The sequence below is a fragment of the Lissotriton vulgaris genome, chromosome 5 (genome assembly GCF_964263255.1).
Source record: "Lissotriton vulgaris chromosome 5, aLisVul1.2, whole genome shotgun sequence".
Classification (NCBI taxonomy): domain Eukaryota; kingdom Metazoa; phylum Chordata; class Amphibia; order Caudata; family Salamandridae; genus Lissotriton; species Lissotriton vulgaris.
Genome location: NC_141693.1, coordinates 536,433,861 through 536,460,086, shown reverse-complemented (window position 1 = coordinate 536,460,086; position 26,226 = coordinate 536,433,861). Strand labels below are relative to the sequence as shown.

Genomic DNA, 26,226 nt, shown 5'->3' with positions numbered 1-26,226 from the left:
GATTAGCACACAATATGAGACATGGCATGAAGGGCGGAACGTACCACACGCCCCCAGCGTTTGTCACGCCCACAGCACAAAGCAGACACGCCCACAATGGACTACTTTGCTGGCACAGTTCTTTTACCTTTTAAATGTATATGGTGGGCGCAGGCGCGGTGCGTCCATTGGGGCGTAGGGGCGTAGCCCCACTAAGCCCCATGGACCCACCACGTCGCCACTAAACCAAATAATTTTTTTTTTAAAAATCGCGCTACCTGCCGGCCGGGAATCCGGGAGACACCTGACTTTCCTGGAGTGCGCAGGGGGGGTGGGGGCCTGCTAAAGCTGCGCATGTCGACTTTTGGGCACAAACATGCCCGCGCATGCGCAGATTGTTTCCCCCCTGAATTTCCCTTTAGAGAGAGGACATGGGGGCGGGCGGCAGCCCCCGGGGTTGTACAGGGCGACTGGGCGAGCAGTTATGGTGCCCCCCCAGCCAATCCTGGCTGGGGGGGCACCATACAGCGCCAGGATTGGCTGGTCAATACCTAGCCCGGGTACATAACCCCCTGTCTGTGGGGGCCAGAGCTCTCTCCCTCCCTCGTACTGCGGCCTCTGTTTGTTTATGGGGTTCGTTTGATGGAAGACTTGACCTCAGACCTGACCGGACCCAGGAAGGAATACTTGAGAGGGCGATACTGCGACAGTCAAGTCCCGAAGGAACCGCTCGGCCAGGGAGACCCGGCGTTCACACCAGCTCAGGTATGATCAGAGTGCTATGAAGGAACATTGTTTACTAAAGGGGTTCACTGTAGTAGTGTAGTGTACACGGAAAGTGAAATCCGACCTTGAGAAATATAGATGCCGATTGATTTTTATTTATTAAATTATGCCGCAGTAGCAATCGCCAGTTAGGCAGCACAGGTTTACTTATGAAATGTGGTGCAGGGTGGGTGCATTAATGATTGTTCGGTGGATGGATGGGTGCATGGATGGATGCATGATGGGTGGATGCAGGATGGATGGATGGGTGGGTGGATGCATGAATGAATGATGTATGGATGCAGGATGGGTGGATGGATGGGTGGATGCATGAAGGATGTATGAATGATGTATGAATGATGTATGGATGGATGGATGGATGGATGGATGGATGGATGCATGCATGATGGGTGGATGCATGATGGGTGGATGGGTGGGTGCATGAATGATGAATGATGGGTGGGTGGATGGATGGATGGATGCATGGATGCATGAATGATATATGGATGGATGCTTGCATGATGGGTGGATGCATGATGGATGGATGGATGGGTGGGTGCATGAATGAATGATGGATGGATGCAGGGTGGGTGGATGGATGGATGGGTGGGTGCATGAATTAATGATGTATGGATGCAGGATGGTTGGTTGGGTGGATGGATGGGTGGATGCATGAATGATGTATGGATGCATGCATGCATGATGGGCCGATGCATGATGGATGGATGGGTGGATGCATGAATGATGTATGCAGGGTGGGTGGGTGGATGGATGGGTGGATGCATGCATGATGGGTGGATGGATGGATGGATGCATGATGGATGGATGGATGCATGATGGATGGATGGATGGGTGGGTGCATGAATGAATGATGTATGGATGATGGATGGATGGATGGGTGGGTGGATGCATGAATGATGTATGGATGCATGCATGCATGATGGGTGGATGCATGATGGATGGATGGGTGGATAAATGCATGAATGAATTATGTATGGATGCAGGGTGGGTGGGTGGATAGATGCATGAATGATGTATGGATGGATGCAAGGTGGTTCGGGCTCGCTGCGCTCGATCGCTGCGGTGCAATATGCAAATTAGTTTACGCCTCACCACTTTCAAATGTCACCAGCCGCCCCTGGGTGGGCGTCTGCATAGCCTATGTCCTTCTGCTGCATCTGCCCTTTCCAACGCTGTATTGGGTGTTGTGATTGGTGCTGTGCTTCCTGAGATTACCCGCCTCAAAGGTTTGGGCTCTCTCTTTATTATATTAGTATGGATATATATAATGTTCCATATTCTAAATGTGATTTCTTTTTAAACAGCTCATCTGTTCGGTCGATTCTGGTCTAGTATATTGTGGCAACATTTTTCTCAAGATTGACTCCGCCTTATTGCCCTTCTCTTTCAAGTTGTTTAAACTTAAGTCGCACGTGTGCTCCTTTTGTGTTGGTGGAATGTCCAGTGTCCCTCACCTTTGCCATTTTCAGTGTTTATTAAGATGGTTTCCTTGTTATTTCTCTCGTCACTTTAACAAGTATTTGGATAAATGAGGTGCCAACATACACATTATGGAGCCAAATGATGGCCTGCATAAATGTTGTAGGAGCGAGGATTAATATTATGGAATGTGTCACGTTGCCGTACTGAAAAATGACCTTTATGCCTGCGCTTTTTGTGACCCCTTTATCTTCTCCACTCATGTGGCAGCCCCCTCAGTGTCACAGTGTATATCCTTGCCCATATTTCTGCACACAGTCATTTGGAACCAGTCAGCATTCAAAACTGTCCTTTGTATACCCCAGCCAAATTCTTTAGCTACGTTGTTTAAACTCCCAGGCCACACACTACTTCACCCAACTTAGTTTTTTCTCTTCACAAAGCACGTCGCCACTACTCACACTCCATTGACATTCGCAGCCATGTTCCAGTTACCCTGCCTACCTCAAACGCCCCCTTTACCTATCCACAGCTTTTTGCTTTCAAATGCGGTTCTTGGAGGCAGAATATAATGCGGTTTAAATTTCGTAGCAATATTGGAAGTGATTCTCCTAGCATCATCAATGTGCTGAAAACATTAGGAATCTCGATATTAAAAACTAGGATACCAGCACAGAGCAAAAGCAAAAATGAATCAATACTTGAAACACTTCTCCGTGGGTCCCAAGTGCCAAACCTTTGACCCCCTTCCACTCAAGAACAAGCATTTACAATGCAATGGTCTCGGCATTATTAAAGGTAGAGCTAATGGCATTGCTCATGACATTTTTTTTTTTTAAATCGTAAATAAATGGCATTGTCATTTACAATGCCAATAGCTTAATCGCTCGCAAATGCATGACCTATTGCATTTACACCCACACAGAGCCACCCACACACACACACACAGGAGAGCAAGCACAGCGAGGGGGCAGGGAAGCAAGCACAGCGAGGGGGCAGGGGAGCAGGCACAGCGAGGGGGCAGGGGAGCAAGCACAGCCAGGGGAGCAAGCACAGCCAGGGTGCAGGGAAGCAAGCACAGCGAGGGGGCAGGGGGGGCAGGGGAGCAAGCACAGCGAGGGGGCAGGTAAGCAAGCACAGCGAGGGGGCAGGGAAGCAAGCTCAGCCAGGGGGCAGGAGATCAAGCACAGCCAGGGGGACAGCCTGACAGATATTGAGGCATACTACTGAGCATGCTAGAACGAGAGCACAGACTTACTTTTCCATGCAACTTACACACAACAGGAAGATGCATGCACAAGACAAACTTGATCACAATACGCAGGAGAATAGAGTGCACACTGCACGCATGCAAGATCAGGACAACTTAGCTTAAAAAGAAATAATTATACTCAGACCCAGGAAGTGCGTGTGTTCGTGCTCCATTCTAGGCGCATAGTGTTCGAGGTCAGCCTCAGTGGCGTTACGCTAACTGAAAGGGTCATCTATAGAATGTAAAGAGGGGCTCTGTAGTCTCCCACATCTCACAGATATGTATTTTCCCTAGGCTGAATGCGCCCCCCACCCGTAAAAGTTGGGAGCCCCTGAAACGTTGGGGGCCACTGCTCCGTAGGAGGTGTGGGACTTGCATTATGCCCCTGCCGGCCTTCAGCGGGATGCCAGGCACCTAGGCACACGTCAAATTCGCAGAACCCATCAGACGAGAAGCGTGCTCATGCGGAAGAACCTCTCGAAATTATCCAACGGGTTTGTCTTGGGGACTTGTAGAGGGCATAAAATATAGTGAAAACGATGGCTTAGAAAAATGCATGTTCATACAATCACTCTGCGGGCTATCGTCCACTTCGTGTTTCTGCCGCAGTGTGGTGCTGTTGCAAAAGCCAAACGTATTCCTGGCACCCTTGAAAGCAGTCTTGGTCGAAGAACCCCGACAACCTTCCCAATATTCAATGATATGCCTGTCTTTGCTGGAGTTGAATGAAGTCCAATATCCGAACACCAGCGAGGTGGATCCGGCAGAAGATGCTGGCGGATGCCTGCGCTTAGAAGCCCCTCACCATGCCGCACTGTTGCGCTGGCACAGCCCCACGCTCCCGTCTCTGTGCCCCCAGCACTCGCCCCTGCGGACCTTCAATGGTTCCTGAGGGGGAATCGCAGCGAAACATTCTCACAATCCGTGCCTAATACATCAAACCTGCCTCTCCATTGTTCCCTCGACTTGCTCTAACCTCGCATCGCAGGGTATCACTTTCCAGCTTGTTCTTGAAAAGGCTTAAGTGAAAACAGGCAGGGTGTTCACGTTAAGTATCCATGCTATTAAGCCATCAAATCAAAGAATGGTGAGAAATGTCATATTTTGTAAGGCGTGTGTGAGAATGTGTTGGGCGCTGTTTGAGTTGAACCTGGTGTGAATGGCTTATAAAGTGAAAGTAGTCTTGGCTCCTGCACTGCTTGCTAGAAGCCTTGGGAGGTGAGTAGGACGCGGGCAATCACTCAATAAAAAACCTGTTGGACTCTGAGAGACTTGGGTTTCGAGCCATCGAGAGCCTGCACAGGCAACCAATAGGAAACAGGAGTCACTGAATACATTAGTGCATTTTCATTCATTCTGAGACAAAAAAGTATGCTACCCCCGAAAATAATTTTTATTATGCGCATACTTGGCACGATTAAGCTTTCGAGGTCTCGAATTACAAGGCGTGTTGTCCTCATGCTAATGGGCACTTGGGCATAAACAAAATCCTCTCAATTCGACGGAAAATGCGTCAGAGAGCGCAGCTCTCGGCTCTGCGCAGTCGGGTTGCTGTTGAAGTTCTAGTTGAAGGTATCAGGGCGCACCTGATCTTCTGACATGGGACAGTGACGTTTTAGAGTCACACTGTGTCCCTCCGTGCTCGCCTCTCGTCTGATGCAGCTGATGCTGACACCCACCGCTGCACAGAACATCCCCCGATCAGCGTCCTGCAACTCCCCCGTCCCCAGAATGGTATATTCCGTTGGGAGATGCAGCCGAGCACCCCTTTGCTCGATTCCGTGTGATGTGATTTGCCCTCAATTTGACCACAGAGTCCACCAGAGGAAGAATAGGCAGAGTGGTGGATCCCTTCTCGGTTAATGAAGCAAACTTTGAAAAACTTTTGTAAACGGAGGTGTGTTCCTGAGCGCCAGGTCTAGGAAAAATGCTGCTGTGGAGGTTGTGTGGGGGTTAGTACTCCTAAATCCGAGCCTCTTCTTTCCTCCTGGACCCTCACACAGAGAGGGGAAGAGAGACACCGGCGGCCTGTGTGGGGCACCGTCCCTGTCAGCCGGCTTCTGCTGATGAAATTAGTGGTTCAAAGAAAAGTGCAACTGAAACAGACTCCAGCCTGCCTCCAAGACCCAGAAAAGCGGCTAGAGTTTGGGGCCGTGGGTTATTTTAGTGGTGCGTTAATGTCTTTTTTTAATTAAGAAAGTTTCCATGAGTAAAGGCGGCACGTCTCGTAGGGTGTCATACCCAAAGCAAGAGCAGACTACCGGAGAGCTGCGGGCGGAGGGAGGGAGGGAGGGAGGGGGGGGGGAGCGGGACTAAGGAAAGCTGCGGGCGGAGGGAGGGGGGCGGGACTAAGGAGAGCTGCGGGCGGGCGGAGGGAGGGGGGGAGCGGGACTAAGGAGAGCGGCGGGCGGGCGGAGGGAAGGGGGGAGCGGCACTAAGGAGAGCTGCGGGTGGAGGGAGGGGGGACGAGCAGAGCAGCTCTGGAAACCACCACCGTCTTTCTCCGAGGCAAAGCAGAACTGCCTCGGAGAAAGCATGGTAATTTTCGCATTCGGGGGCGTGTTTTGCTGTCCTGAGTGACGGAAGACGTCACGAGCTAAAGAACAGCAAAATATACGCCCCCGAATCCGAAAGAGACGGGGCTAAATCTGAGTGACGGCTCTCTCCTCCAATGGCTGGCCTCCGTTTAGGAAGCCAGTCAATGGAGGAGAGAGGCGGGTTAAACTACACTACAAAGAAACATAAGATCTCCTACCGGAAGCTGGCAAGCCAGCATTTCCGGTCCGAGACCTAAAAAGACCCTCACCTATTAAAATGCTTGAGCATCCTAGGTCTGAGGCATATTATGGTGTGTTTAAAGAGCAATCTTGTATTCCATGTAACATAGAATACCAGAAGTGGTCATTTGTGGTCCACTCCAGCCTTCAGACAATTAATATTCATTTGTTTACATCATTCTGGTTTCTGCCCCTCCCCCGGTTAGGAAACCCTGAAATTGTTAATTGTTGTTCAGATGGATTGTTGTGCTCGAGTTTGTGTCCTTTTTAGGTCTAGCCTAAAAAACGAAAGACATGCTAACCTACAAAAATTGCAAGGCATTTAAACAAAGTTCAGGCCAACTGTCTTAATGTATATATTATTTTCTTGTATCTCATGTATGTATGTTAAGCCACTATCTTACTTATTTTTTCAGTTTTACTAGGTTTCCCTTTCTCACTGGTGTTGCACTTTCTTACCCTTGTTACTTTTCTGAGATTGCTCACTAATGAACTATTGTAATTCTTAGTTTTTTTTTAATCAGGTTAATGAAATGCGTTGTTGTATTCCTTTGGTCCTTTATCTGATGCCTAAAGTAATAAAATTGATTGCAGCATACGGTTATCTTTACCCTGTTAGTGCCAGCTTCCCTCCTCTTGTAGGAGGTAGTGTCACTAGGTGACTCTAAAGATAGTCTTACTGAGCATTACCACCTATGGAGCCGGTGGGACTGCATAGGGTATTCACACCTCTAAAGAAGACATGTATGTGGCATTACACATATGTCATAACATTTGCACTTGCAAGAACCTTCCTAAAAGGTGACTTTTAGGGGGGGGGGGTCTCTCCTTTCACCTTGATCTTCAAGCCTATTATTTAAAAACGTATCTTTGCCTCCTCTTTGCCTCTGGAGATATTTTAAATCTGCTTAGGTGTAAAATTGTTAAAAGTGAGCCCACCACATTGGACTAAGTTGTTGCAAGGTTTCCATCCTCCTTCCTGGAAACAAACCCTACACTAGCTCCACGTCTGATATCAAGCCTGCCTGGTTTGTACAGTTGCAAATTGTATCCTCTGGATTTATTTTTGATTCTTATCCCAGACTAGGAGTGGCAGATTATGCTAGTTTCCACATATAGTCTTCATGGAGTTTAGAATGCTAACCGTTATGGAGGTCCTACCAAGACGACCAGATATTCAGGAAAAATGCAAGAGAGCTACTTTTTTGCTCTCTGGATGCCCCCTCTCTGGTTCTCAATGAACCTTTCCAAGCACATGTTCATCTTATTTCTGCACAGTACAATTCATGAACGCTAGCTTTAATATCGCAAAACGGAGGCACGGTCTGCAGTTGTAAAGGCGTGTTTCATCAGTGACACAGTATACCTCTAATTTCATCTTGTTAAACAGTATTATTTGGGTCCCATAGTCTTATGGAACCTACGACCCACTACTTACTTTGTGTGCTAAAGGCTAGACTTCAAATGCATTTTCAACCCCAATAGTGGGTTAGTCCCGACAGCCCCAGCACTTATTTGTTCAGATTCATCTAATTTATTTGTCTTGAAGGGCGCACTGATCTGCTGGGGATCCCTTTCGGGTTACCTCAAAGAGCTCCTGTCCACCTGTTCATCTGTGTTTTTTTTTGCGCGGGAGTAGGTAGTGCCTGGTGTAAGATACAAGGATATCAGTCCATCCACTGCATCAGGACAGAGGAGATTGCAATGTTTCTGTTGAGATTTTCTGGTGTGGAATCCATACTGTCTTACATATTTGCTTTCTGTCGTGACCCAAGCAGATGGAATGACTGCTCTAGATTCTGTCAGGATGGAAGGCGTATCCAGTCCCTAGGGTGTTTGGCAACTCGGTGAGTGCTCAGAAATGAAAACCTGATCAGCATAGGAACTCTTGCTCTTACAAGCGTGGTCGTTGCTACATGATGTTTTATGTTGGCTCCAACTTGTGGTATAGGGTTGCGGCTTAGTTTGCTGGGGCTTAGGGGATGATGGGGGCGAGTTCCTTTCCAAAATGGTCATGTAAAGGCCTGTAGGTGACTCCTCCCCTTCTCCTTTCTGTAGCACTCCACTTTTGAGAAACAGCCACAATTGCTCTGTTATATCATTAGCCCCAGCAAGCACTCTTGTCCAGACCCATCTTTTTTTTACAGTGGAAACTTCATTGGGTTTGGAATTAATACATCCTTCGATTTTACTAAAATTATACGTATAATATACTTACTAATATGGGCTGTTAGCGCTCTTAATTTGTTTGTTATGGTGACATTAACATTTTGCTTCTTGCACTGTAGCATTCAGAATGGCAATGGATCCTCCCAGTTTAACCTTTGGCTAAGTCGCTGTGATCTCACAAGGAGCACATGCGCACTCAAATTCAGTGCCAGTGGCTAATATGGAAAGGTGTGCTCTTTGACACCAAAATAATTTGTTTGTAGAAACTTTAGGTTCTCATCAGTAGAGTGGTTAAGCATCTCACTCATTGACATTTTTGCATTCTTCTTACTTTGCATTTGGGTACATGCAAGCTTTGTATTTGAGCCTTCTGGGGAAAGAGAGCACACCTGAGTAATGAAGTCATTGGCTCTGTAACTAATTTTGTTTTAGGTTTTATCTTTTTATTTTTTGTATGTTTAGATGTAAAACGATTAAATAAGGTGGCTATAGGGAGGAAATACATTCCCAATACTACTCTATTGCAACTGCTTGACTCTAAATGCATTGGTATTTTAGAATGTAAAACAAATATGTATAACAAGCACTGGTAAATGCACTAGGTTTCGCCTATGTGATTAATAATAAGCTGTTCATGCAAGCGAGACCTAAAAATACAGATATCCGACTTGATATCATAGTTGAATACCTGGTACTCTGTTCAGTACCCGAGCAACATGAAACGTGAAGACAAAATGGATGTATGTAAGACCAATTTTATATTCAATTAAAAAAATAACCAGTAGATGGCAGTGTTGTCCAGCTCTTCCAATATGGGGAGAATGTAATGAGACGTTCACACGGGCTTGTGTAGGTACCTTAATATAACTGCCCAAAACAGTCATAAAATAGAGTTCAAGAACTTAAGCCCACATAAAATGTAGTGAGATCAAATGAATGCTCCTCGGTGGTGTCAGGATGAAAAGACCAGGAGTGTAACACAGCTGTTTCAATGCGTGCAACCAGGGAAATGAAACAAAAAAAATTCTGCATGACAGCAAATTGACACGCGAACGATCACAGTAATACGTTCCTAAGTCCAGTGACCGGGCCAGCAATAGGGGCCCGCTGGGTGCCCTTAACCCGTTGCGTGCTAATGACGAGCTCAGCTCGTCATGAGGCACGGTTGAGCTGCACTCATGACGAGCTGAGCTCGTCACGGCCGTTGGAACATTTGCACGCAGGGATAATTTCCCCGCTGTGCTGAACGTTCGAAAAACGGGTGTGGCCATGACGAACTGAGCTCGTCATGAGTGCAGCTCCACTGTGCCTCATGACGAGCTGAGCTCGTCACCAGCATGGTGGCGCCGCGCGCGGCCTCCCTCCCCCCGCACAGGAGGTGAAAAACCCCCGCAGGGAAGGGGTTAACAGTAGAAACAGAACAAGCATTTTGAATGCAATAGGTCTCACATTTGCAACAGTTTAAGCTATTGGCATTGTAAATGAAAATGCCTTTTATTTGTGTTTTTAAAAGCAAAATATTTATAAAAGCAGTTTTCATTTGTAATGGCAATAGCTTAAACTCTCGCAAATTTAAGACTACTTTAATGGTGGCCGCACCCCTTTCTTTAGATTCCGCTTGCCGTATTCAGGTTACAATAAGCAGCATCTAAAGAAAGGGGTGCGGCCAACATTAAAGTGATAGCGCGATATGGGATGCTTTCACTCAAAACGAAAAAAAAAGGAAAAAACTTTCTGTAACGCGGCCGCTAAAGTGAAAGCAGACTGTGCTGTAAGCTAAATAAAGAAGCGCAGCCGCTAAAGTGAGAGCTGACCACGCTGTGAATTAAATAAATGAAGAGCGGCTGCTAAATTAAAAGCGCACAGTGCTGCAAATTAAATAAATATATTAATAACAATATAAAAGAGAGGCGTGCTGCAACGTCGTGGGTAGAATAATTGACGATATTTAAAGAAAATAGTGCTCACCAACTAGGTAAAGCAGACCGTGTAACATCACAAGTAAAACGTCCAGTCCTTATGAGAGGTTACAAATGCAGACCAGGTGGTACCAAGGAGGGACTAGTGAGCCTATTCATGAATGAAAGGCAATGATTTCGAAAGGACAGTAACAGGAGCCAATTAAAAAGATGGGCGGGGAAATGGGCAGAGCATCTATTCCATAACTCAATACAGAATGCCTCGCAGAGCAGCACATGCCCTGCCCAGGCTCAGACGAAAAACTGAAATGACTGCATGGAATGGTTTGCTCTGAGTGCACAAAACTAATCCCAATAACAAACCGTAACCAATAACATTGAACTAACCATTAACCTTTGGTTCCAGCGCAGCGTGCTGTCCAGCATAAATGGCTTAGACACCTCGTCAGGGGTAATAAGCGCTATATAAATATAATTATTATACATCACGCTTTTTTCTTTTATTTTTTGCGGATGCTATTCAGCATTGGCAAACAAAGCATTTCTTTTTGCTGATGCGGACAAGCTTGGCAAAAAGCATAAGAAATGACAGCAGGTCTGCATTGCTTTTTAAAGACATTAAGCTTTGCGAGTGCTTGTTATGGATATGCAATGCACAAGTGGGTTGTGCATTCAAAGCGAACAGCTGCAGAGTTCTTAACACCTTCGCTGCGGCGGCTATTCCGCCGCAGCGCTAAGGGGGCGGGGCTGCCGCGCGGCGCGCCCATGCTGGTGACGGAACCGCTCCGTCACCAGCCTTGGTTGAACTGTGCTCATGACGGAGCGGTTCCGTCATGGCCCCGCCCGCTCTATGGAATGCCCAGTGCAGGCGCGGAATCCGCGCCGCGCAGGTACGGCGAGCGGGCCATGACGGAACCGCTCCGTCATCAGCACAGCGCTACCGCAGCTGATGACGGAGCGGTTCCGTCATCAGCATCGAACTAGTTAATGTACTGCGGTCTTTTCAAAGCAAGTTTTGATGCCAGGGTCAACACAAGCATTAAAGTCTCTATAAAACTTTATAAATAAATAAATAGATCATTACAATAAGACTTACAGTAACTCACTTCTCCCCAAGGAAATGTATATAATGTTAAAAAGGGTCACAAAGTACAGTAAGCCGTTAATGATTTAAAAAAAATTAAAAATAAATATTATTGACGACAATCTTATAACACCAATGTTAACAGTTCAAATGACTGCAGTGCACAGTTCTATATCAGAGGCAGCTAAATTCAGACAGGATTCCCACATACACAAAATGCTTATTCAGGCACTTACATCGCATACTTCTTTGTAAACAATTCTAGGTACTGAGAACACTATCACCAGTAACTAACCAGAAGGACCTTAAATGGGTCTTTAAAGCGGGTCCTAATAGGCAAAAAATGTTTCTGAGAAAATTAGTTCCAAAGTCAAATCATTGGTTGAAGATTCCCCCACTAAAATTAGCCACAGGAAAGTGAAGGGCTCACCAGCCTGGTTTGTTGCCTATAAAATGTTGATTTTACTAAGCTAGAAAGAGCACTACTGAATAACATTCCTGCACAAAGCAGAAGTTCTTGAACTTTGTCCTCCACTTTTGACCAATTCATATTTCGGCATTAAAAGAACCCAAGCCTGCATAAACAAGGCACACATTTTTGTTCATCTTCCAATCTAACGCTTAACAGCACACTGTTAATTGCTCTGCACAGGCTATAACATTCAGGAGCCTAAGCAAGGCATTTTCGAATGATCAGCCTTTGGGGATTATAGCTTGTTTATTGCCAAGCACTAGTGAATGACCTACATCTAACAGAGAATACAACTATGACAGAAGCTGAACTGCTAGTTACAAGTTAGTCACATAGCATATTGGCATAAAGTTAATTTTGCAGATTGTTCAAAGATCAGGGCAGGCACCAATGGACTTAAAATATACTAACTGGTGGGTAACAATGCATGTAATATCTTAGAATGTTACAAAAACATGCCCACACCATCTAATCTATATTGTACCAACTATGCAAACCAGGGCAAACAACCTCCGCAATAATCGCAAATTTTTCTTTCCTTAAAGAGTAGGCGTTCAGTGTGTGACGTCTTCAGACAGCCCTGGACTCAACGAACACCAAACATATTGTGCAGGGAGGTACATTAGTTTCCAAAATACTGGGGGTGGAGTTGTGCTTTTTGTAAGAAACTGGCTCTATATACACTGCACCAAAGTGAGGTACAGTGTGTATAGAGTCAACGGTTTGGCAGAGGTTAAAGTTATATAGAACCTTACAATCTAAAGTGGTAGCTTGGTCGAGCAGTAAGGCAGTATCCGAGAACAGTGTAAAGCATTTGATGAACACACTGTCAGCAAATGGTCTCACATACTCAAGAACTGAACTCTAGGCCAATTGTTTTATATAAAAAAAATATACTGTTTTATTTATATAACCAAACAAGCCTGGTGCAGGTAAGCATAACAATACTATTCAGTAGTAAATTACTTGTATGAACATAGTTCAAAATAGCAGTGTAACTTGTGCTGGCTTTGGTTACAGTTTTAAGAAAACAGTTTGCAACACAAGTCCGACGCTTTTTAATATCTATGTATCGGACTTAGCGAGGGTGATCAAGTCATTCGGCATAGGAATAACATCATACGCCGATGACTCTCAATTAGTCCTGGCTATCCACAGGAATGGAGCTGCAGTGGCCGCTAATTTCCAGGAAGGTATGAGAGCGATTTGCACCTGGATGGACCAGAACTGCTTAAAACTAAACTCCGACAAGACGGAGGTCATGCTTTTTGGCAACTTGACCCCGTCTTGGTCACCAGTCTGGTGGCCAGCAGAGCTGGGAGATCCACCTCTCCCGGTGCCTAAAGTTAGGAACCTCGGAGTTCTATTCGATAATAGGCTTACTTTCCTTAGCCATGCCAACGCAGTGGTTTCAGCTTCCTTTTATACCTTGAGAATGGTAAAGAAGATTCTCCCGTTTCTTCCTCCAAACTCAGGTAAAACCCTAATGTCTACGCTAGTCCTCTCAAAAATTGATTATTGCAACGGACTATGGCTAAATGCACAGGAACAAGTCATGAATAAATTACAACTAGTGCAAAATGCTGCGGCAAGAATCCTAACCGGCACTCCCAAATTTTCGTCCATCTCACCCATTATTCGCCAACTACATTGGCTGCCTGTCAGAAGCCGCACAAAGTTTAAGGCTTTGTGCATTGTTTATAAAACATTGCACAATACCGGACCGGAATTCTTTAAAAAATCCATCACTTTGCACAAACCTAACCGTTCCTTACGCTCTGCGGCATCTCAGCTACTTGATATTCCACGCACAAGGAAAGCAACATGGGGTGACAAACGCTTCACAGTTGCCGCCTCTAAATTGTGGAATCAGCTCCCCCTTAATATCAGATCTAGCTCTTCCTTACTTATATTTCGTAAGCACATAAAAACTTGGCTTTTTAATCAGTAAGTTTCTGTAGGAGCTCCCTGTAATCTTAACGAACTCTAGCGCCGAGACACCGAAAGGTATTTGTGCGCTCTCGAAATTTTATAAATAAATAAATAAATAAATTGCAGGTTTAGTACGTTCAATCGAATGGGCTTTTTAGGTAAAATGCAGTTAATTACTTTTCAGATTACTTTTGCTAAGACAGGACTGGATCCTAGATTCAGCCCTGGGACATTTCCTGAAAATGGGTGACTAAATGTGTTTTGGTCAAAGGTACGATTTTTAAGGAACATTATTGCATTTCAAAAATTGACAAAAACTTTTTCACATAGAATCACCAATGTTATCCAATGGGAGGAAATTCACTTAGCAGGTTAAGTTAGGTTATCGTTACTTTTTCTTACTCCGTGCTGGATCCTTATTTCAGCACTGGGACATTTCCTGAAAACAGTTGAGAAAATGCGTTTTGGTTAATCCGCTGATTTTTAAGGAATATTTGTAGTTTTCAAAGGTAGACACAAACTTTTTGGGAGAAAAAGTGTCAGTTATCCAATGAGGAAAAATGAGTTATCCTTTTCAATATAAGTAATCGGTTTTTTGAGTTAGGGTTCTAGAGTTAGACTCAGGGTTCTCCCAGGGTTACTGATGCACAGTTGCACCCTCAGCGGCACTCGGGCGGTCGGGTGCAGAGTGTTAATGCCCAATGTTAGCTTATGGGGGATGGGGACTCCGGTTGGTGGCGGTTGGCAAGCAGGCCACAGGGTTGTGGGAGCAAAGCTCCTAGGGTTAAGCTCAGGGCAAGTTGGGGACCAGGTTAGCACCAAAGGGGCACCCTCAGCAGCGCTAGGGCAGCCGGGTGCAGGGTTCTATTTTGAGGTCGGGTACCCTGTTGATTTCAATGGAGATTCTCCGGGACAAAAACACTGTAGGCTCTGGGATGCGGATCTTCCAGAAATGACCTCCACTTCAAGGGGTAAGTTGGGATGGTTAGGCACCACTGGGTTTGGCACACAAGGCTGTGAGGCTTAGGACGTCCGATTTTCTTACCTGGTCTGGTCGTGGTAGGGGGGAGTCCTCTGGATTGAGGCTGCAGGCGTCGTCTGGAGGCAGGTCAGGGGTCACCGGATCTCTGGTCAGGATCGCCGGGGGGACCTCCTTGTGGTGTTTGTTGACTCAAACACGGGCCGGGCTCGGCGGGTGCAGTGTGCTGGATTTAGGGTTCCTGGCTGGCACCAGGAGCTGCAGTTTAAACACGTCCGGTGTTCACGGGAGAAACAGCTTGGGAAGTGAATGCAGGCAGGTCCTCTGGGGGTTTTTGAGGTTGCTGGCCGCTGGACACGCCGGGGTTTCACAGGAGCAGGTTTGAGGGGAGACAGGGCTGGGGCCAAGTTAGTGGGAGCAAGATCCTGCACGATATACCACAGTTGAAGGGAGAGACTTAATACGTGCTCTCGGCAACGCTTCAAGAGAGACGCCGAGTCAGTGCTTCACCACCATGCACATCATTCCGGAGGCAAAGCCTTCACTCGCTCTGGGGGCTTTTTGTTTCAGTTTCGTAGATCTTTCCACAAGCACTAGTAACATTACACAGTACCATATTTGGTTTTTTTTGTAGACACAGGGAGCTTAATCAGCATCTCTTTTAAAGACATTTAAGTAATGCCATGCGCTGCCGATTAATCTTCCTGTGTCTACAAAAAAATATCAAACTGTAATTGTGTAATGTTACTGGTGCTCGTGGAAAGTACTACCAAATGAAACAAAAAGCCAGAGAGCGAGCTACTGCTAATGCGAGCCACCTGCAGAGCGAGAGGACTTAGCTCAGCAGCGGGATCTGCAGACTTCGGCGCTGGGTGTCGGTTGAACATTTTGTGATTGATTGTGGGAAATGTTCGCCCTAATATACATTATAAAATGAAAATCATTGATTGATAGTGGTGGAGGCCCACACACGCACTATTGTGGGAGATGTTGGGGTGGAGACCACAGGGATAATCGCAGGAGGTGTGCGAGACGCACTTTGTGCAAAACAAAGGTGGAGCCGCCATAGGCGAAGATACGGCTGGGCATACCTGCGCTGTATTAAAAAAACAAATGCAGAAACAAATCAACAGGAAAAATTGCACAAATGGCACAATTCTATGATGCAATGCTGCTGCTCTTGTTACAGAGGCTAAAATAACTAGCCAGCGTAGTGGAGAGTGTCTAGTTACAGACACAGGGAGTGATGTTCAAAATGAATAAACAAACAACGTGAGAAAAAGATGGTACACTGCATGCAACTAAAACAAGTGCGAGATAGCGGACTAAAATTGTAGTTGGGCATCGCTACCTCAGGACTACATGGAAGTTACCATAGGATCAACAGCCAACAGAAAGCAAGATAACAATGCCACAGGTAAACCAATTGCAAGCGGAAAAACAAATTCCAGGGAGTTTAAGCTAACATACAGATTACTTTGTCTCGCTGAGACAGTGGATGCAGTGCCAAGGCGAGACCTAAACTGTCTGCCAGAGCCCAGGGAGAGTTGGGGGCTGACTACTGCCACGGTCACATCTTTTGCTGTTTGAATGGTCCAGAACATACAGCAAGAACTGTGAAAGACACTCGCTTTGGGGGCGCAATGGATTTTAACACTCTCTGCATCTCCCAGGAGGCTGCTATTTAATTTGCCCCTTATTGGATGACATATTGTGAAAGCATTATAACTCGCCATACTAGGCAGCACTGTCCCTTAGTATAGGCCCTGGACGTGGGCTTACAACACCCGGCAGGTCTTTAAAGGCTCGTGTAGCTGTATTACCAGGGTGGGCTTTAAGGCTAGATCATGTCCTTGGCCACTGTAGATGAATAGTGCTAGCAACTCCATTTCATCAATTTTTCACTCTCGCTAAAGATCTCTCAAGCATAAGTTACACATGTCTTCAACAGCCCCTTCCAAGAAAAGTTATACATTTCTGTTGCAACACTGTACACATCAACACAATACATTGATCTTCCTCCAGGTAATTTCATAGAATATGAAACTATTCGAAGCAGCACCCTGCCAGCCGCCTCCCATGTGCCATGGAAGATGCCATTTCTTACTGTCTATGGATCTTTTGTAAAACTACATGTACTCCCAGTGTATGAGCCTTTGTCACAATGACATAAGTAGATTATGATAACGTTTTAGCAGACTGTATGAATCTGGGAATGTGATTGGAAGCAGTCCATGATTTATGCATTCCAAGCTTATTGTCTTATTTCAACTGCATGTTGTAAAAAATGTTCAATGAGTACTGTCAATTCCAGATTTGAGGTGTTGGACCATGCTTAAAAATTGAGACGTTTTTTTTCTGAGGTCAGCAGTCTGCGATATATACAGTTTTTGTTTTCTGGGCCTCTTCTGAAGTTACTCCATGGCTTTGGATTTTCTTTGTACTCTGTCAAAGGTTTGTTGATTAATCCAATGCTCGCTCATGTTCCTCTCATACATTCTGTTGAAATGATTTTGGATTGTTGGCTGACTTATTTTTGATATAACTGTTGTAGGAACGGATCAGAGGTTGAGTACCACCGTGGGAGCAGACGATGAAAAAAAAGAGAATCACCAGCACAGCTTTCCTGATAGAGGAGCATCCTTGACCGAATTGGAAGAAAAATTAGAAGCAACGCAAATTCGGATAGCAGAACTGACTGATGAACTTCAAGGCGAAAGAGCAGGAAATGAAGAGCTCAGATCCAAGCTGTCAAGCATGCAGCAGGCATTATCATCCTCCGAAGAAAAAGCTTTAGGATTAAGTGAAGAGGTTCAACAAATTACCTCTAAATGTGAAAAGATTGATTCAGAATTTCAGACACAAAAGGAAATTAACAAGGAGCAAGGAGAACATATTAGCAAATTGCTAGCAGAAGTAGAAAGTAATAAGCTTAATATCTCAGAAAAGGTATCTCAAATACAAAACATTCAAGTCAAAATAGACCTGTTGAGCAAGGATGAAATGCAAATGAAAACTTTCGATCTGGAAAATTCAACACACCGCTGTTCTACAAGCTCTAGTGAAAATACTTTGTCTGATGCTTCCGTTAATACAGATGGGCGTAGCAGCACTTTCCACTGTGCCATAGAAAGCCTTTGGAAAGAGTGCCAGCACTTAGTAAAAGTCTCAGCCAAAAAAAGCTGCCAAATAAAAAAGCTGGAAGAGCAGCTTGCAAGTCTAAAGGAAAACATTGAGGGAGTTAAAACGGAGAACAGTGAAATCAAGCTGAAATTGAGTGAAGCTGAAAATCTAGGGAAATTGCAGAACGAGAAGACCCTGTCTGAGCAATTTAGAAAGCAGCTGCTTGAAAGCAGCAGTCTTTTAGAATGTGAAAAGAAACATATGGTCGAGGTAACTTGTAAATTAGCAGAGCTTGAAAAACAAAAGTCTGGTTACGAAGACAAGGTACTAGAATTAGATCGTCTTGTGAAGACCATTAAAGATAAAAATGAAAGTTTGGAAGAACAAATCCTACATAAGAAGTCTGCAGTTGAAGAATTGCAGCAAAGATATCAGGAATCGGAAAAGACAGTTCAGTCATTGACTGAGAAAGAAATTGCACTGAAAGAGGAATTGGCTGAAATAAAAAATACGCTCATAGCTGTTCAGGACTCCCTTGGAGAGAGAGAAAAGCAAGAGGAGATCAGAAAACAAGAAATTGTACAGTAAGTACATTAAAAATGTTCTTCTATAACGTACTATGGACTGGAAGGCCAAGTAATACATTATAATTCACAGCATTCTTGCGGAATCTTATGTGCTACGAGAAATATCATTATTTTAGTGTTGTCAATATTGTTCAGGAGTGGAACAAGACACATTTCAATGGGAAGGGGAGGTAACGATGTGGCAAATGTTACCTTTATCTATGCTACGCTGAACATAAATGATATATGATAAATAATTTCTCAAAGTAAGGTGTTGACTTATTACCTTTTGCATCTGTCACTCCCTCAAAGTAATGGAGTGAGGCAGGAACATTATGCGTATGGGTGAAGAGGAGATTCACCATTAGTGCACTGCAGCTTGATGTTGGATTTAATGTTTTTTGTTGTTGTGTTCCTTATCGAACTTTATCCAACTTCTCGGATAGCCTTCTAAAAAAAATATTGAGGAACGTCCAAGTTGCCGTCACATCTGCTCCATAAACGTGAAAGGCAGAACATCCAAAATCCCCTGAATAGAGACCATTTGTCTGTGGGGGAAGAGGTCATTGTTACTCCCTCTTTATCGCTCATCCTTAGCGCTTACAGACCTTTTAAGTACCACTGGCTGCCAGGAAGACCTCTACCAGAATTCAGTATAAAACTAAATGTTTGAGCTTCCCTCAACGCACTAGTGAAGGATTTCAGCAGTTACATGCTTTGTGGGCAGTGCAGTCCATCTTTTGGGTCACCTGGTTGAAACATGGTGGGCAGTTTGCAAACCTACCACAACGTAATCAAAGCCTACAAGAACCGGCAAAAATAGCCCTACTTAGTGGCTAACAAGGATGTCAAGAGACACGAGTCAATCTGAATGTACACATACTTTGAACTTTTGTCCAGACAGAATTGCGGGTGGGGGGCTGCATTTGTCAGGCCAGCGGTTTTTTTTACATCTGCAAATTTTAATTTCTGAATGGACATTAAGACCGCCATTGCCACGTGGCTAATTTGTACCACATGCTGCTACACTGATTGAGACCAACCTCCCTCCTCCAGCAGGGACAAGCGCAGATGCCATTCACAAGGCATGTTCATGTGACAGATCTTTGCAGATTAGGTGTAAGGTTTCTCTCTCACATTTTACAGGTCACAAGAGTTTAAGATTTCATCAGAAAATTCTCTGCAGCCTGTTGGCCCAGACCTAAGAATCCAATTTTACTTTTCACTTCCCTTTCTTGTTCTGCAAGTTAAGAAGGGGGAAGAGTCAGGATAAAGTTACGTTTATGGTAACTATTTCTATTAGGCTGTAGATTGTACAACCGCTACATCTTCCTATGATGGTTCAATAAATCTTCTGGCCTTCCATGCTCACCTGGGTTATTTTATTTGTATTCATCTAGGATTACCATGCCCCTCTCAATTTCCTTGCACTGTGCTATACTACGGTTGAGTAGCATTCTTTACTCCTGAACCTTAACGTGGAGTTTCTTTGCCCAGATGTTGGGATTTGATTTATAGTTTTAATACATCATCTAATTTGGATGGCCGATTTAAGCATATTTACTCTTGGTTTGGATGATCAGCCATTGCTTTTCATTTAATCTGCATTGCCTCAGAGAATTATTGGAGAATGCTAAACTTCATATCCCTAACCTAAAACTATTTGTTTTCCTTCAAAATGGCCAGAGTTTTTTTTATTTTTACTTTAGTAGGAATGAGTGCATGTTATTAAGGATGTCTCTTGGGAATATCACACCTTTCCTAGGTCTTCCACTAGATCTGGCCATTCTATCTAGATCTTCTCCAATTCTGCATCTTTCTTAAGTGTTTGTCCCTTTCGCCAACATTGCTAAATGTCTGTACTCCTATGTTTTCAAATCTAATGCTGGCTTTATGGAAGGTTTTTCCAAATCCTCAAATTAACTTTTGGTCCTTTGCACATGAAACTCGAGAGATGAATTCTGAATCATTCCATCAGGTTTTTAAGGCCTTTGTTGACAAGTGTAGCTAATCCAAGCGAATTTAGTCTTTTTTGCCAAGTTAAGCCTCATCAAAACACTGCTTCAGCCCTTTGTTAGGGTGCTTCCAGTTTAGTGCTCTGCTGCTTCCTCTTTATGATGGAAGGGCTTTTGATTCACAACTGATATATTTTATTTGTCATCGATGCTAGTACGTCACTCCGGACACAGTCACTAATTTCCGATCCCTCCCCCCAATAGATGCTCTATGCTTTCTGCCTGGGCCTGACCACTGTACATGTTAATGAGTCTCTCCTTAGATCACTATAAAACGACTACTGTTTCTAATGGAAGTATATATCAATCTGCTTGTTTTTTCAAATGGCTCGGATTTTTTTTTAGTAGTAGTAGTGTTTGCAACATTACTTGCCATTTCAGTAGTAGGCTTAGTGTTGTGCATCTAATTATATGCAAGTTAGGCTAAAGTAAAATCAATTTTATAAAAGATTACGGTGCTTGCGCGGGGCTAGGTAGATTGGTTGCCTCTTTGAAATATTTTTAGTGATTAACTCTACTTCCCCTGACTTAGCTAGTTAGCTTCAGGGTGATCGTGTTAATTGCAACATGTGTCTGCAAACAGAAGATAAGTGAGTCTGACAAACCTATTTCTTTTTGAGTAATTCTCTTTCAAGAAAGTTTACCGAGACACACGCATTTTGCATTTCCAATTAATTGATAGCCAACAATTAACAACTAACTGTGTTTAAGTGTAATTTCTAAAATTTCTTTTATTACCTGTTCAAACCTAGTTCTTGCTGGTTCATGCAGTATGGTCTGCTTGAAGCGGCAATAAGTCTGTGTAAGACTGAGTCAGTTGATAGCTGTTTAGTGTTAACCTAATCTACTGTATGGCAGTTGAAGCAGGCCATGGACATTAGTTGCTGCAGCACTGTTCTTCTTTAGGAACCTGAACTGCATTTTAGACATTGGTCATAGTTACATTTTTGATGCATAGGACATAGTAAGCGAACCATGGCTGCATTTTTCTACATGTTCCTGACTTTGACACTAGGCAGGCAGAGACCTTGCCATTGGTCATTGCTTGCCAGAGTTAATCTTCTTTCTATGCCCTGCCGGACACTAAAAGCTGCTGCCCTCTCACGAAACAGAAGCTGAATTACTGTTAAAATCAACTAGAATATCCTATTAGTCACAAAGGATGACTCTCCATCACTCCCACCAACTACCTACTTATTTGTACAAAATAGGAAAGAGGCAGAAGAGAAATGGAACGGGGAGCAGCAGGTCCAGTAGTTTTGCCTGGAAGAATCAGAGAAGAAATTCACAGAACAAGGGATGCAGTATAGAATTAATGAGCACATGCAATTAAGAGTGAGAAAGCAAGCCCACGAGAAGTTGTGTTATGCAGAATAGTGGCTGAACAGCCACATTTTTGAGTTGACGAAGGTCACATGAGCACATCAGAAACACGGATTGACACAGACTAGTCCAGCAACAGATTCCCTTGTCTTTCACATTGTTTTTCCTCCATTGCGCTCAATAGTGGTAGAAATGGTTTAGGAAAGTCCATTTTTCCATTACGTTTACTCAAGCTTGTTATCTGATCCTATTCCTTGCATCAGTTGTTTCATGCAGGCAGACAAATGTTTGGTAAAATAAAGTACTAATGATCATTTGTGTGGCTTTTGCAAATAATGTAGTATTGAATTACTTAAACATTGATAGGATCCAGGTGCCCTAAGAGAAAATTTGTCATCCTAATTTCTGCTTGCTTTCTCTAGATTACAGAAGGAACTCTCGGACAGCTGTGCTAGAGAACGTACTCTGGAATTAGACCTCGAAAGGAAGAATGAGGACCATTCAGACCTTAAGGAGAAATTGGCTGATGCTAAAAAGCAAATCCAGCAGGTGGAGAAAGAGGTTAGTAAACTTGTGATACGAGTCATTTGAGTTTAAATTCTAGTTGCTATGTAGTGTCTTCACTCTCCAAGTTATTCCCTTACTTTTTATTTTACCAATTTGAACATATTTTTGAATTCATGGAAATACTCATGTGAACAATCTTTCAAATTTCCTTTGATACGTTTTTGAGTCAAGGATTCTTTCAATGTGTATGTGCTAATGCATAAATGGTGACTGTCTCTTAACCTGAGCCAGTATGTGCATGTCCGTCAATACTTTTTGCTTAAAGATTTGATTTAAGCACAAAATCCTCTGAGTAACAGTGGTTTTCTGGTTTTTAGCATAGATGCTATTTTATGAACCTCAATGTGACTGTGTGAGTTTCTTCCACATTTTGGGGGAAACCTGAAGGCTTGAGAATATCCTCATCTTTAATTAATGTAGAATGGCTCGATCAGACCTGGGGTATGATTACCCTGTCCATTCAAATGTATGCCATTTGCTTTGGTTCCAGGGCAGTCTGCTACATTTGTGATGGTCTCTAAAAATAATTGGTGGCTTGTCTAGGCCTCGGCAGTACAGTAACTTTATTTTTTCTTTGTTAGTACAGAGCTGAGCAAATCATCCAGTCTTGTTTTTTAAAAACTTGCTGTACATTTATTTTAACCTTGTTTACGCCTGAGTTTGAACTTCCTTCTTTTCCTTCAAGGGCTTTGATATTTTTTTCTATCCTGTAAAGTAGGAGTCTGAACTTGGAACCTGCAGTTATCAGAAATAAACCACATGACTGTCAGCTTAAATGATTTTACCTTTCAGAGAACCTCCTGTCAGGTGTACTCGTAAGCCTGTTTCCTACCTTAATATTTTCGCCCAACACTCCAATTCATTCTTCAAGACATAGTGTTACCCCAAAATCATCACCTTCATCCCTTGTGTTTTTCTAAACAATACATAACCTATTAAAAAGCTTGAAATCTCCTGGGCTCTATTCCAGATTCTTTAATCTAATATGTTATATCCCGAATGTTCAATAATAACTTTGGCTTTGTCGCAGAGGCCTTGTTATACCGGACAGCCTTAGGGTGGTCTTCCTCCCCAACTTTTTGCCTTTCTCCTCCACTGTTTCTAATCTCGTTTTTGCTGGCATTAAAACTTTACTGTTGCTAACCAGTGCTAAAGTGCATGCACTCTCTCCCTAAAACATGGTAATAGTGGCTTTTACTCAATTAGCATATTTAAGTTGCGTATAAGTTCCTAGTAAAGTGCACTACATGTGTCTAGGGCCTGTGAATTTAATGCTACTAGTGGGCCTGCAGCACTTATTGCACCATTTACTTAAGTAGCCCTCTAACCAAGGTGCAGACCTGCCATTTCAGAGCCTGTGTGTGCTGTGTACACTGCCATTCCAACCTTGCACAAACCTTCCCTTTTTATACATATAGGCCACTGCTAAGGTAGGTGCTAGCCCACCCAGAGAACAAGGCGCAATGTATTTAAAAGGTAGGAATCTTTACATGTTCTGGTAGTGAAACCCTCAAATTAGTTGTTCACTACTGCAAGGCCTATAACTCCCATAGGGTGACATCGAGATTACCCTTTTATATTTTATAAATGAAATTCCACATTGTAAAGACTTCTCTTGTAGGGGATTTCCGTGTATAGTCATAAGCAATCGAATAGTCCCGCCCACCTTCTGTGGCCCCGGAGCACTTCCTTAGATATATCTTCTTAAGTATTTATCTTTCTCCTTTCTTCAGGAAGGCCTGCATAGACACTTAACAGAGAGACAATAATGCAGCCTAACTAACTAGGCTTCACTGGCCATTACTTCATCTTGAAGTGAAAAAAGACAGCCAGTAACTTTAAATTTCACAATTTATGGAGTTTAATACATATAGAAAACTCCCTTTCACAAAACTCCCCTTTTTCATGATAGAGATGAACGGGTAGGACAGAGAGGCCCCCATAGGCTGCCATTATATGTCTGAAAATGGACACAGTTTCTTTGAGTTTCCAGAGACCACCAGTATCCCATGATGCACAGCCAGTGGCAGTTACTTCAGTTCCTTTGATGGCTCTTGTTAGTTGGAGCACTGAGCTCTAACAATTTTGGTATTTGTCTTTAAATATCACTTCAGAATTGACTTTTATTAGTTTCTCTACTTCTTTGGCCTTACTCTTCCCTAGGCTGTCTTTTTCTGAGAGAAATTCCACAGTTTCAGTCAAAATGCCATCCCTTTTTGACCAGTGTCCAGACTGTGGAAGCAAATGGTGATATCTGCAACATTGTCTCAACCGGTATTAGTAAAGAAGTAGTTGCATACTTAATAAAAACACAAGGGGAAGTACCAAACCTATTACTATTGTCATATATCTACTTCTTTTCTACATACTGTGTTAAGTTAGCATGAGTTTATTAAATGTTTGCACGGCGTTTTCATTCTTGCTTCACTTTTGCACACGACATGTAATTGTTGTTTTAGCTTTCAACCCAGAAGAGCTTCGTGATTTACTAGAGAAATAATGTTATTGCTCTGATATCAGTTTTGTTCTGCACTCTGTCTGCACAGTGAGTGCTGAAGGCTACACGGATAACTTAACCCAGTGTTGTGGTAAGGTCTGATCTTCGCACCCCTATAGACATAGCACACATGCTGCTGCCAAAATCTGGCTCTAGGCGAGTTTTATATTGTTGTGCAGAACGCACAAAAGCACACTTGATATGCTTCGCATGCAGAGAGCTGGTGGAAGATGATGTGATCCTCCTGCCACTGAGATTATGAGGTATGGGCCCGCCCTGCTAAAACCCAAATGAGACCTTCATAGATATAAAATACTATGCTAAATAGGGAGGGTGTGAATTAGACGTTGTTAATTTCTATTCATTCCAGCATCTTAGTATGCGGTCTCCATTCGCCTTTTATGGACTAATAACTTTGTTGCTTATAATATGTTTGCTAGTATTATACAAGATACTGCGTTTGAGAACCTTGCATTAGTAAATAAATATTTCAAACATGCATGTGTCCTCTTTGACTCCACGTTCTGGTTTGTGATGATTATATAACGAAAGAGTGTTCATGTGTTCCACGATGCCTGAGGCATTCTAAGTTCATGTTCTGGTCTGTCTAAGCATTGGGAGTTTGTTATGACCAATGAGACACTGAAGCTAGCTCGGTAAGGGGATTTTGGGTACTGAGGTGAGTTTTGGGCCATCCTAATTCACCGAGGTTCCAGGTCTCTATGCACAGTTCTGTAGGAGAACGTAATTCCCGCTATACTATGTTTATATAAACATCTCACAATACAAAATAATGAAGAGCAGCATCAACACTTCTCAAAAATAGGTGCAGTGAATAGAGCAAAGTGCACAGTTAATGCTCGAGAACCAGTACCTGTATATGGTGCATGTGAAGCACAATGAAAAACAAATAAAAGCAGTGTGTTTAGAGAATTACAAAAGTTCTTAGTGCACGAGTTCACAGATAAAACAAATGTATATGATCATGTAATAAGTCAACAAGGCAAATTTTTGCTGCCTCAAGTGTCGGCAGTGTTTCAACCCCAATTATTAAGGTCATCGTAAAGACAATAATTCTCGTAGATAATGTAGTGCTGATCAAGAGTCAAAAGTAAACTGTTGATAAAGCTGTGCTAATTAAAGTAGAATGGGGCAACAGCATTCAGTGATCCACTAACTACTAGATCCACTCAATCCTATTTAATAAAATACAAGATGGCAGCCTGGCACCTTGCTCCTCGAAGCCCGCAAACTCCTCTATGGAGTGCCTCCGGGCTCATTGCTCAGCACCACTCTCTTCAACGCATACATGATCCCTCTGGCCATGTTATCTGTGCACACAAAATCAACATACTCTTCTATGCCAA

General features: G+C 43.6%; 1 protein-coding gene across 1 annotated transcript in view; it reads left to right on the top strand.

Annotated features, from left to right (window-relative positions):
* Window positions 1-26,226, top strand: part of KIF20B (kinesin family member 20B) — an 870,233-nt gene that overhangs the window by 523,400 nt on the left and 320,607 nt on the right. The window contains exons 20-21 of the mRNA XM_086921981.1: window positions 17,323-18,475; window positions 22,218-22,356. Coding sequence (XP_086778107.1) covers window positions 17,323-18,475; window positions 22,218-22,356 — 1,292 coding nt within the window. The remainder of the gene's footprint in view (window positions 1-17,322; window positions 18,476-22,217; window positions 22,357-26,226) is intronic.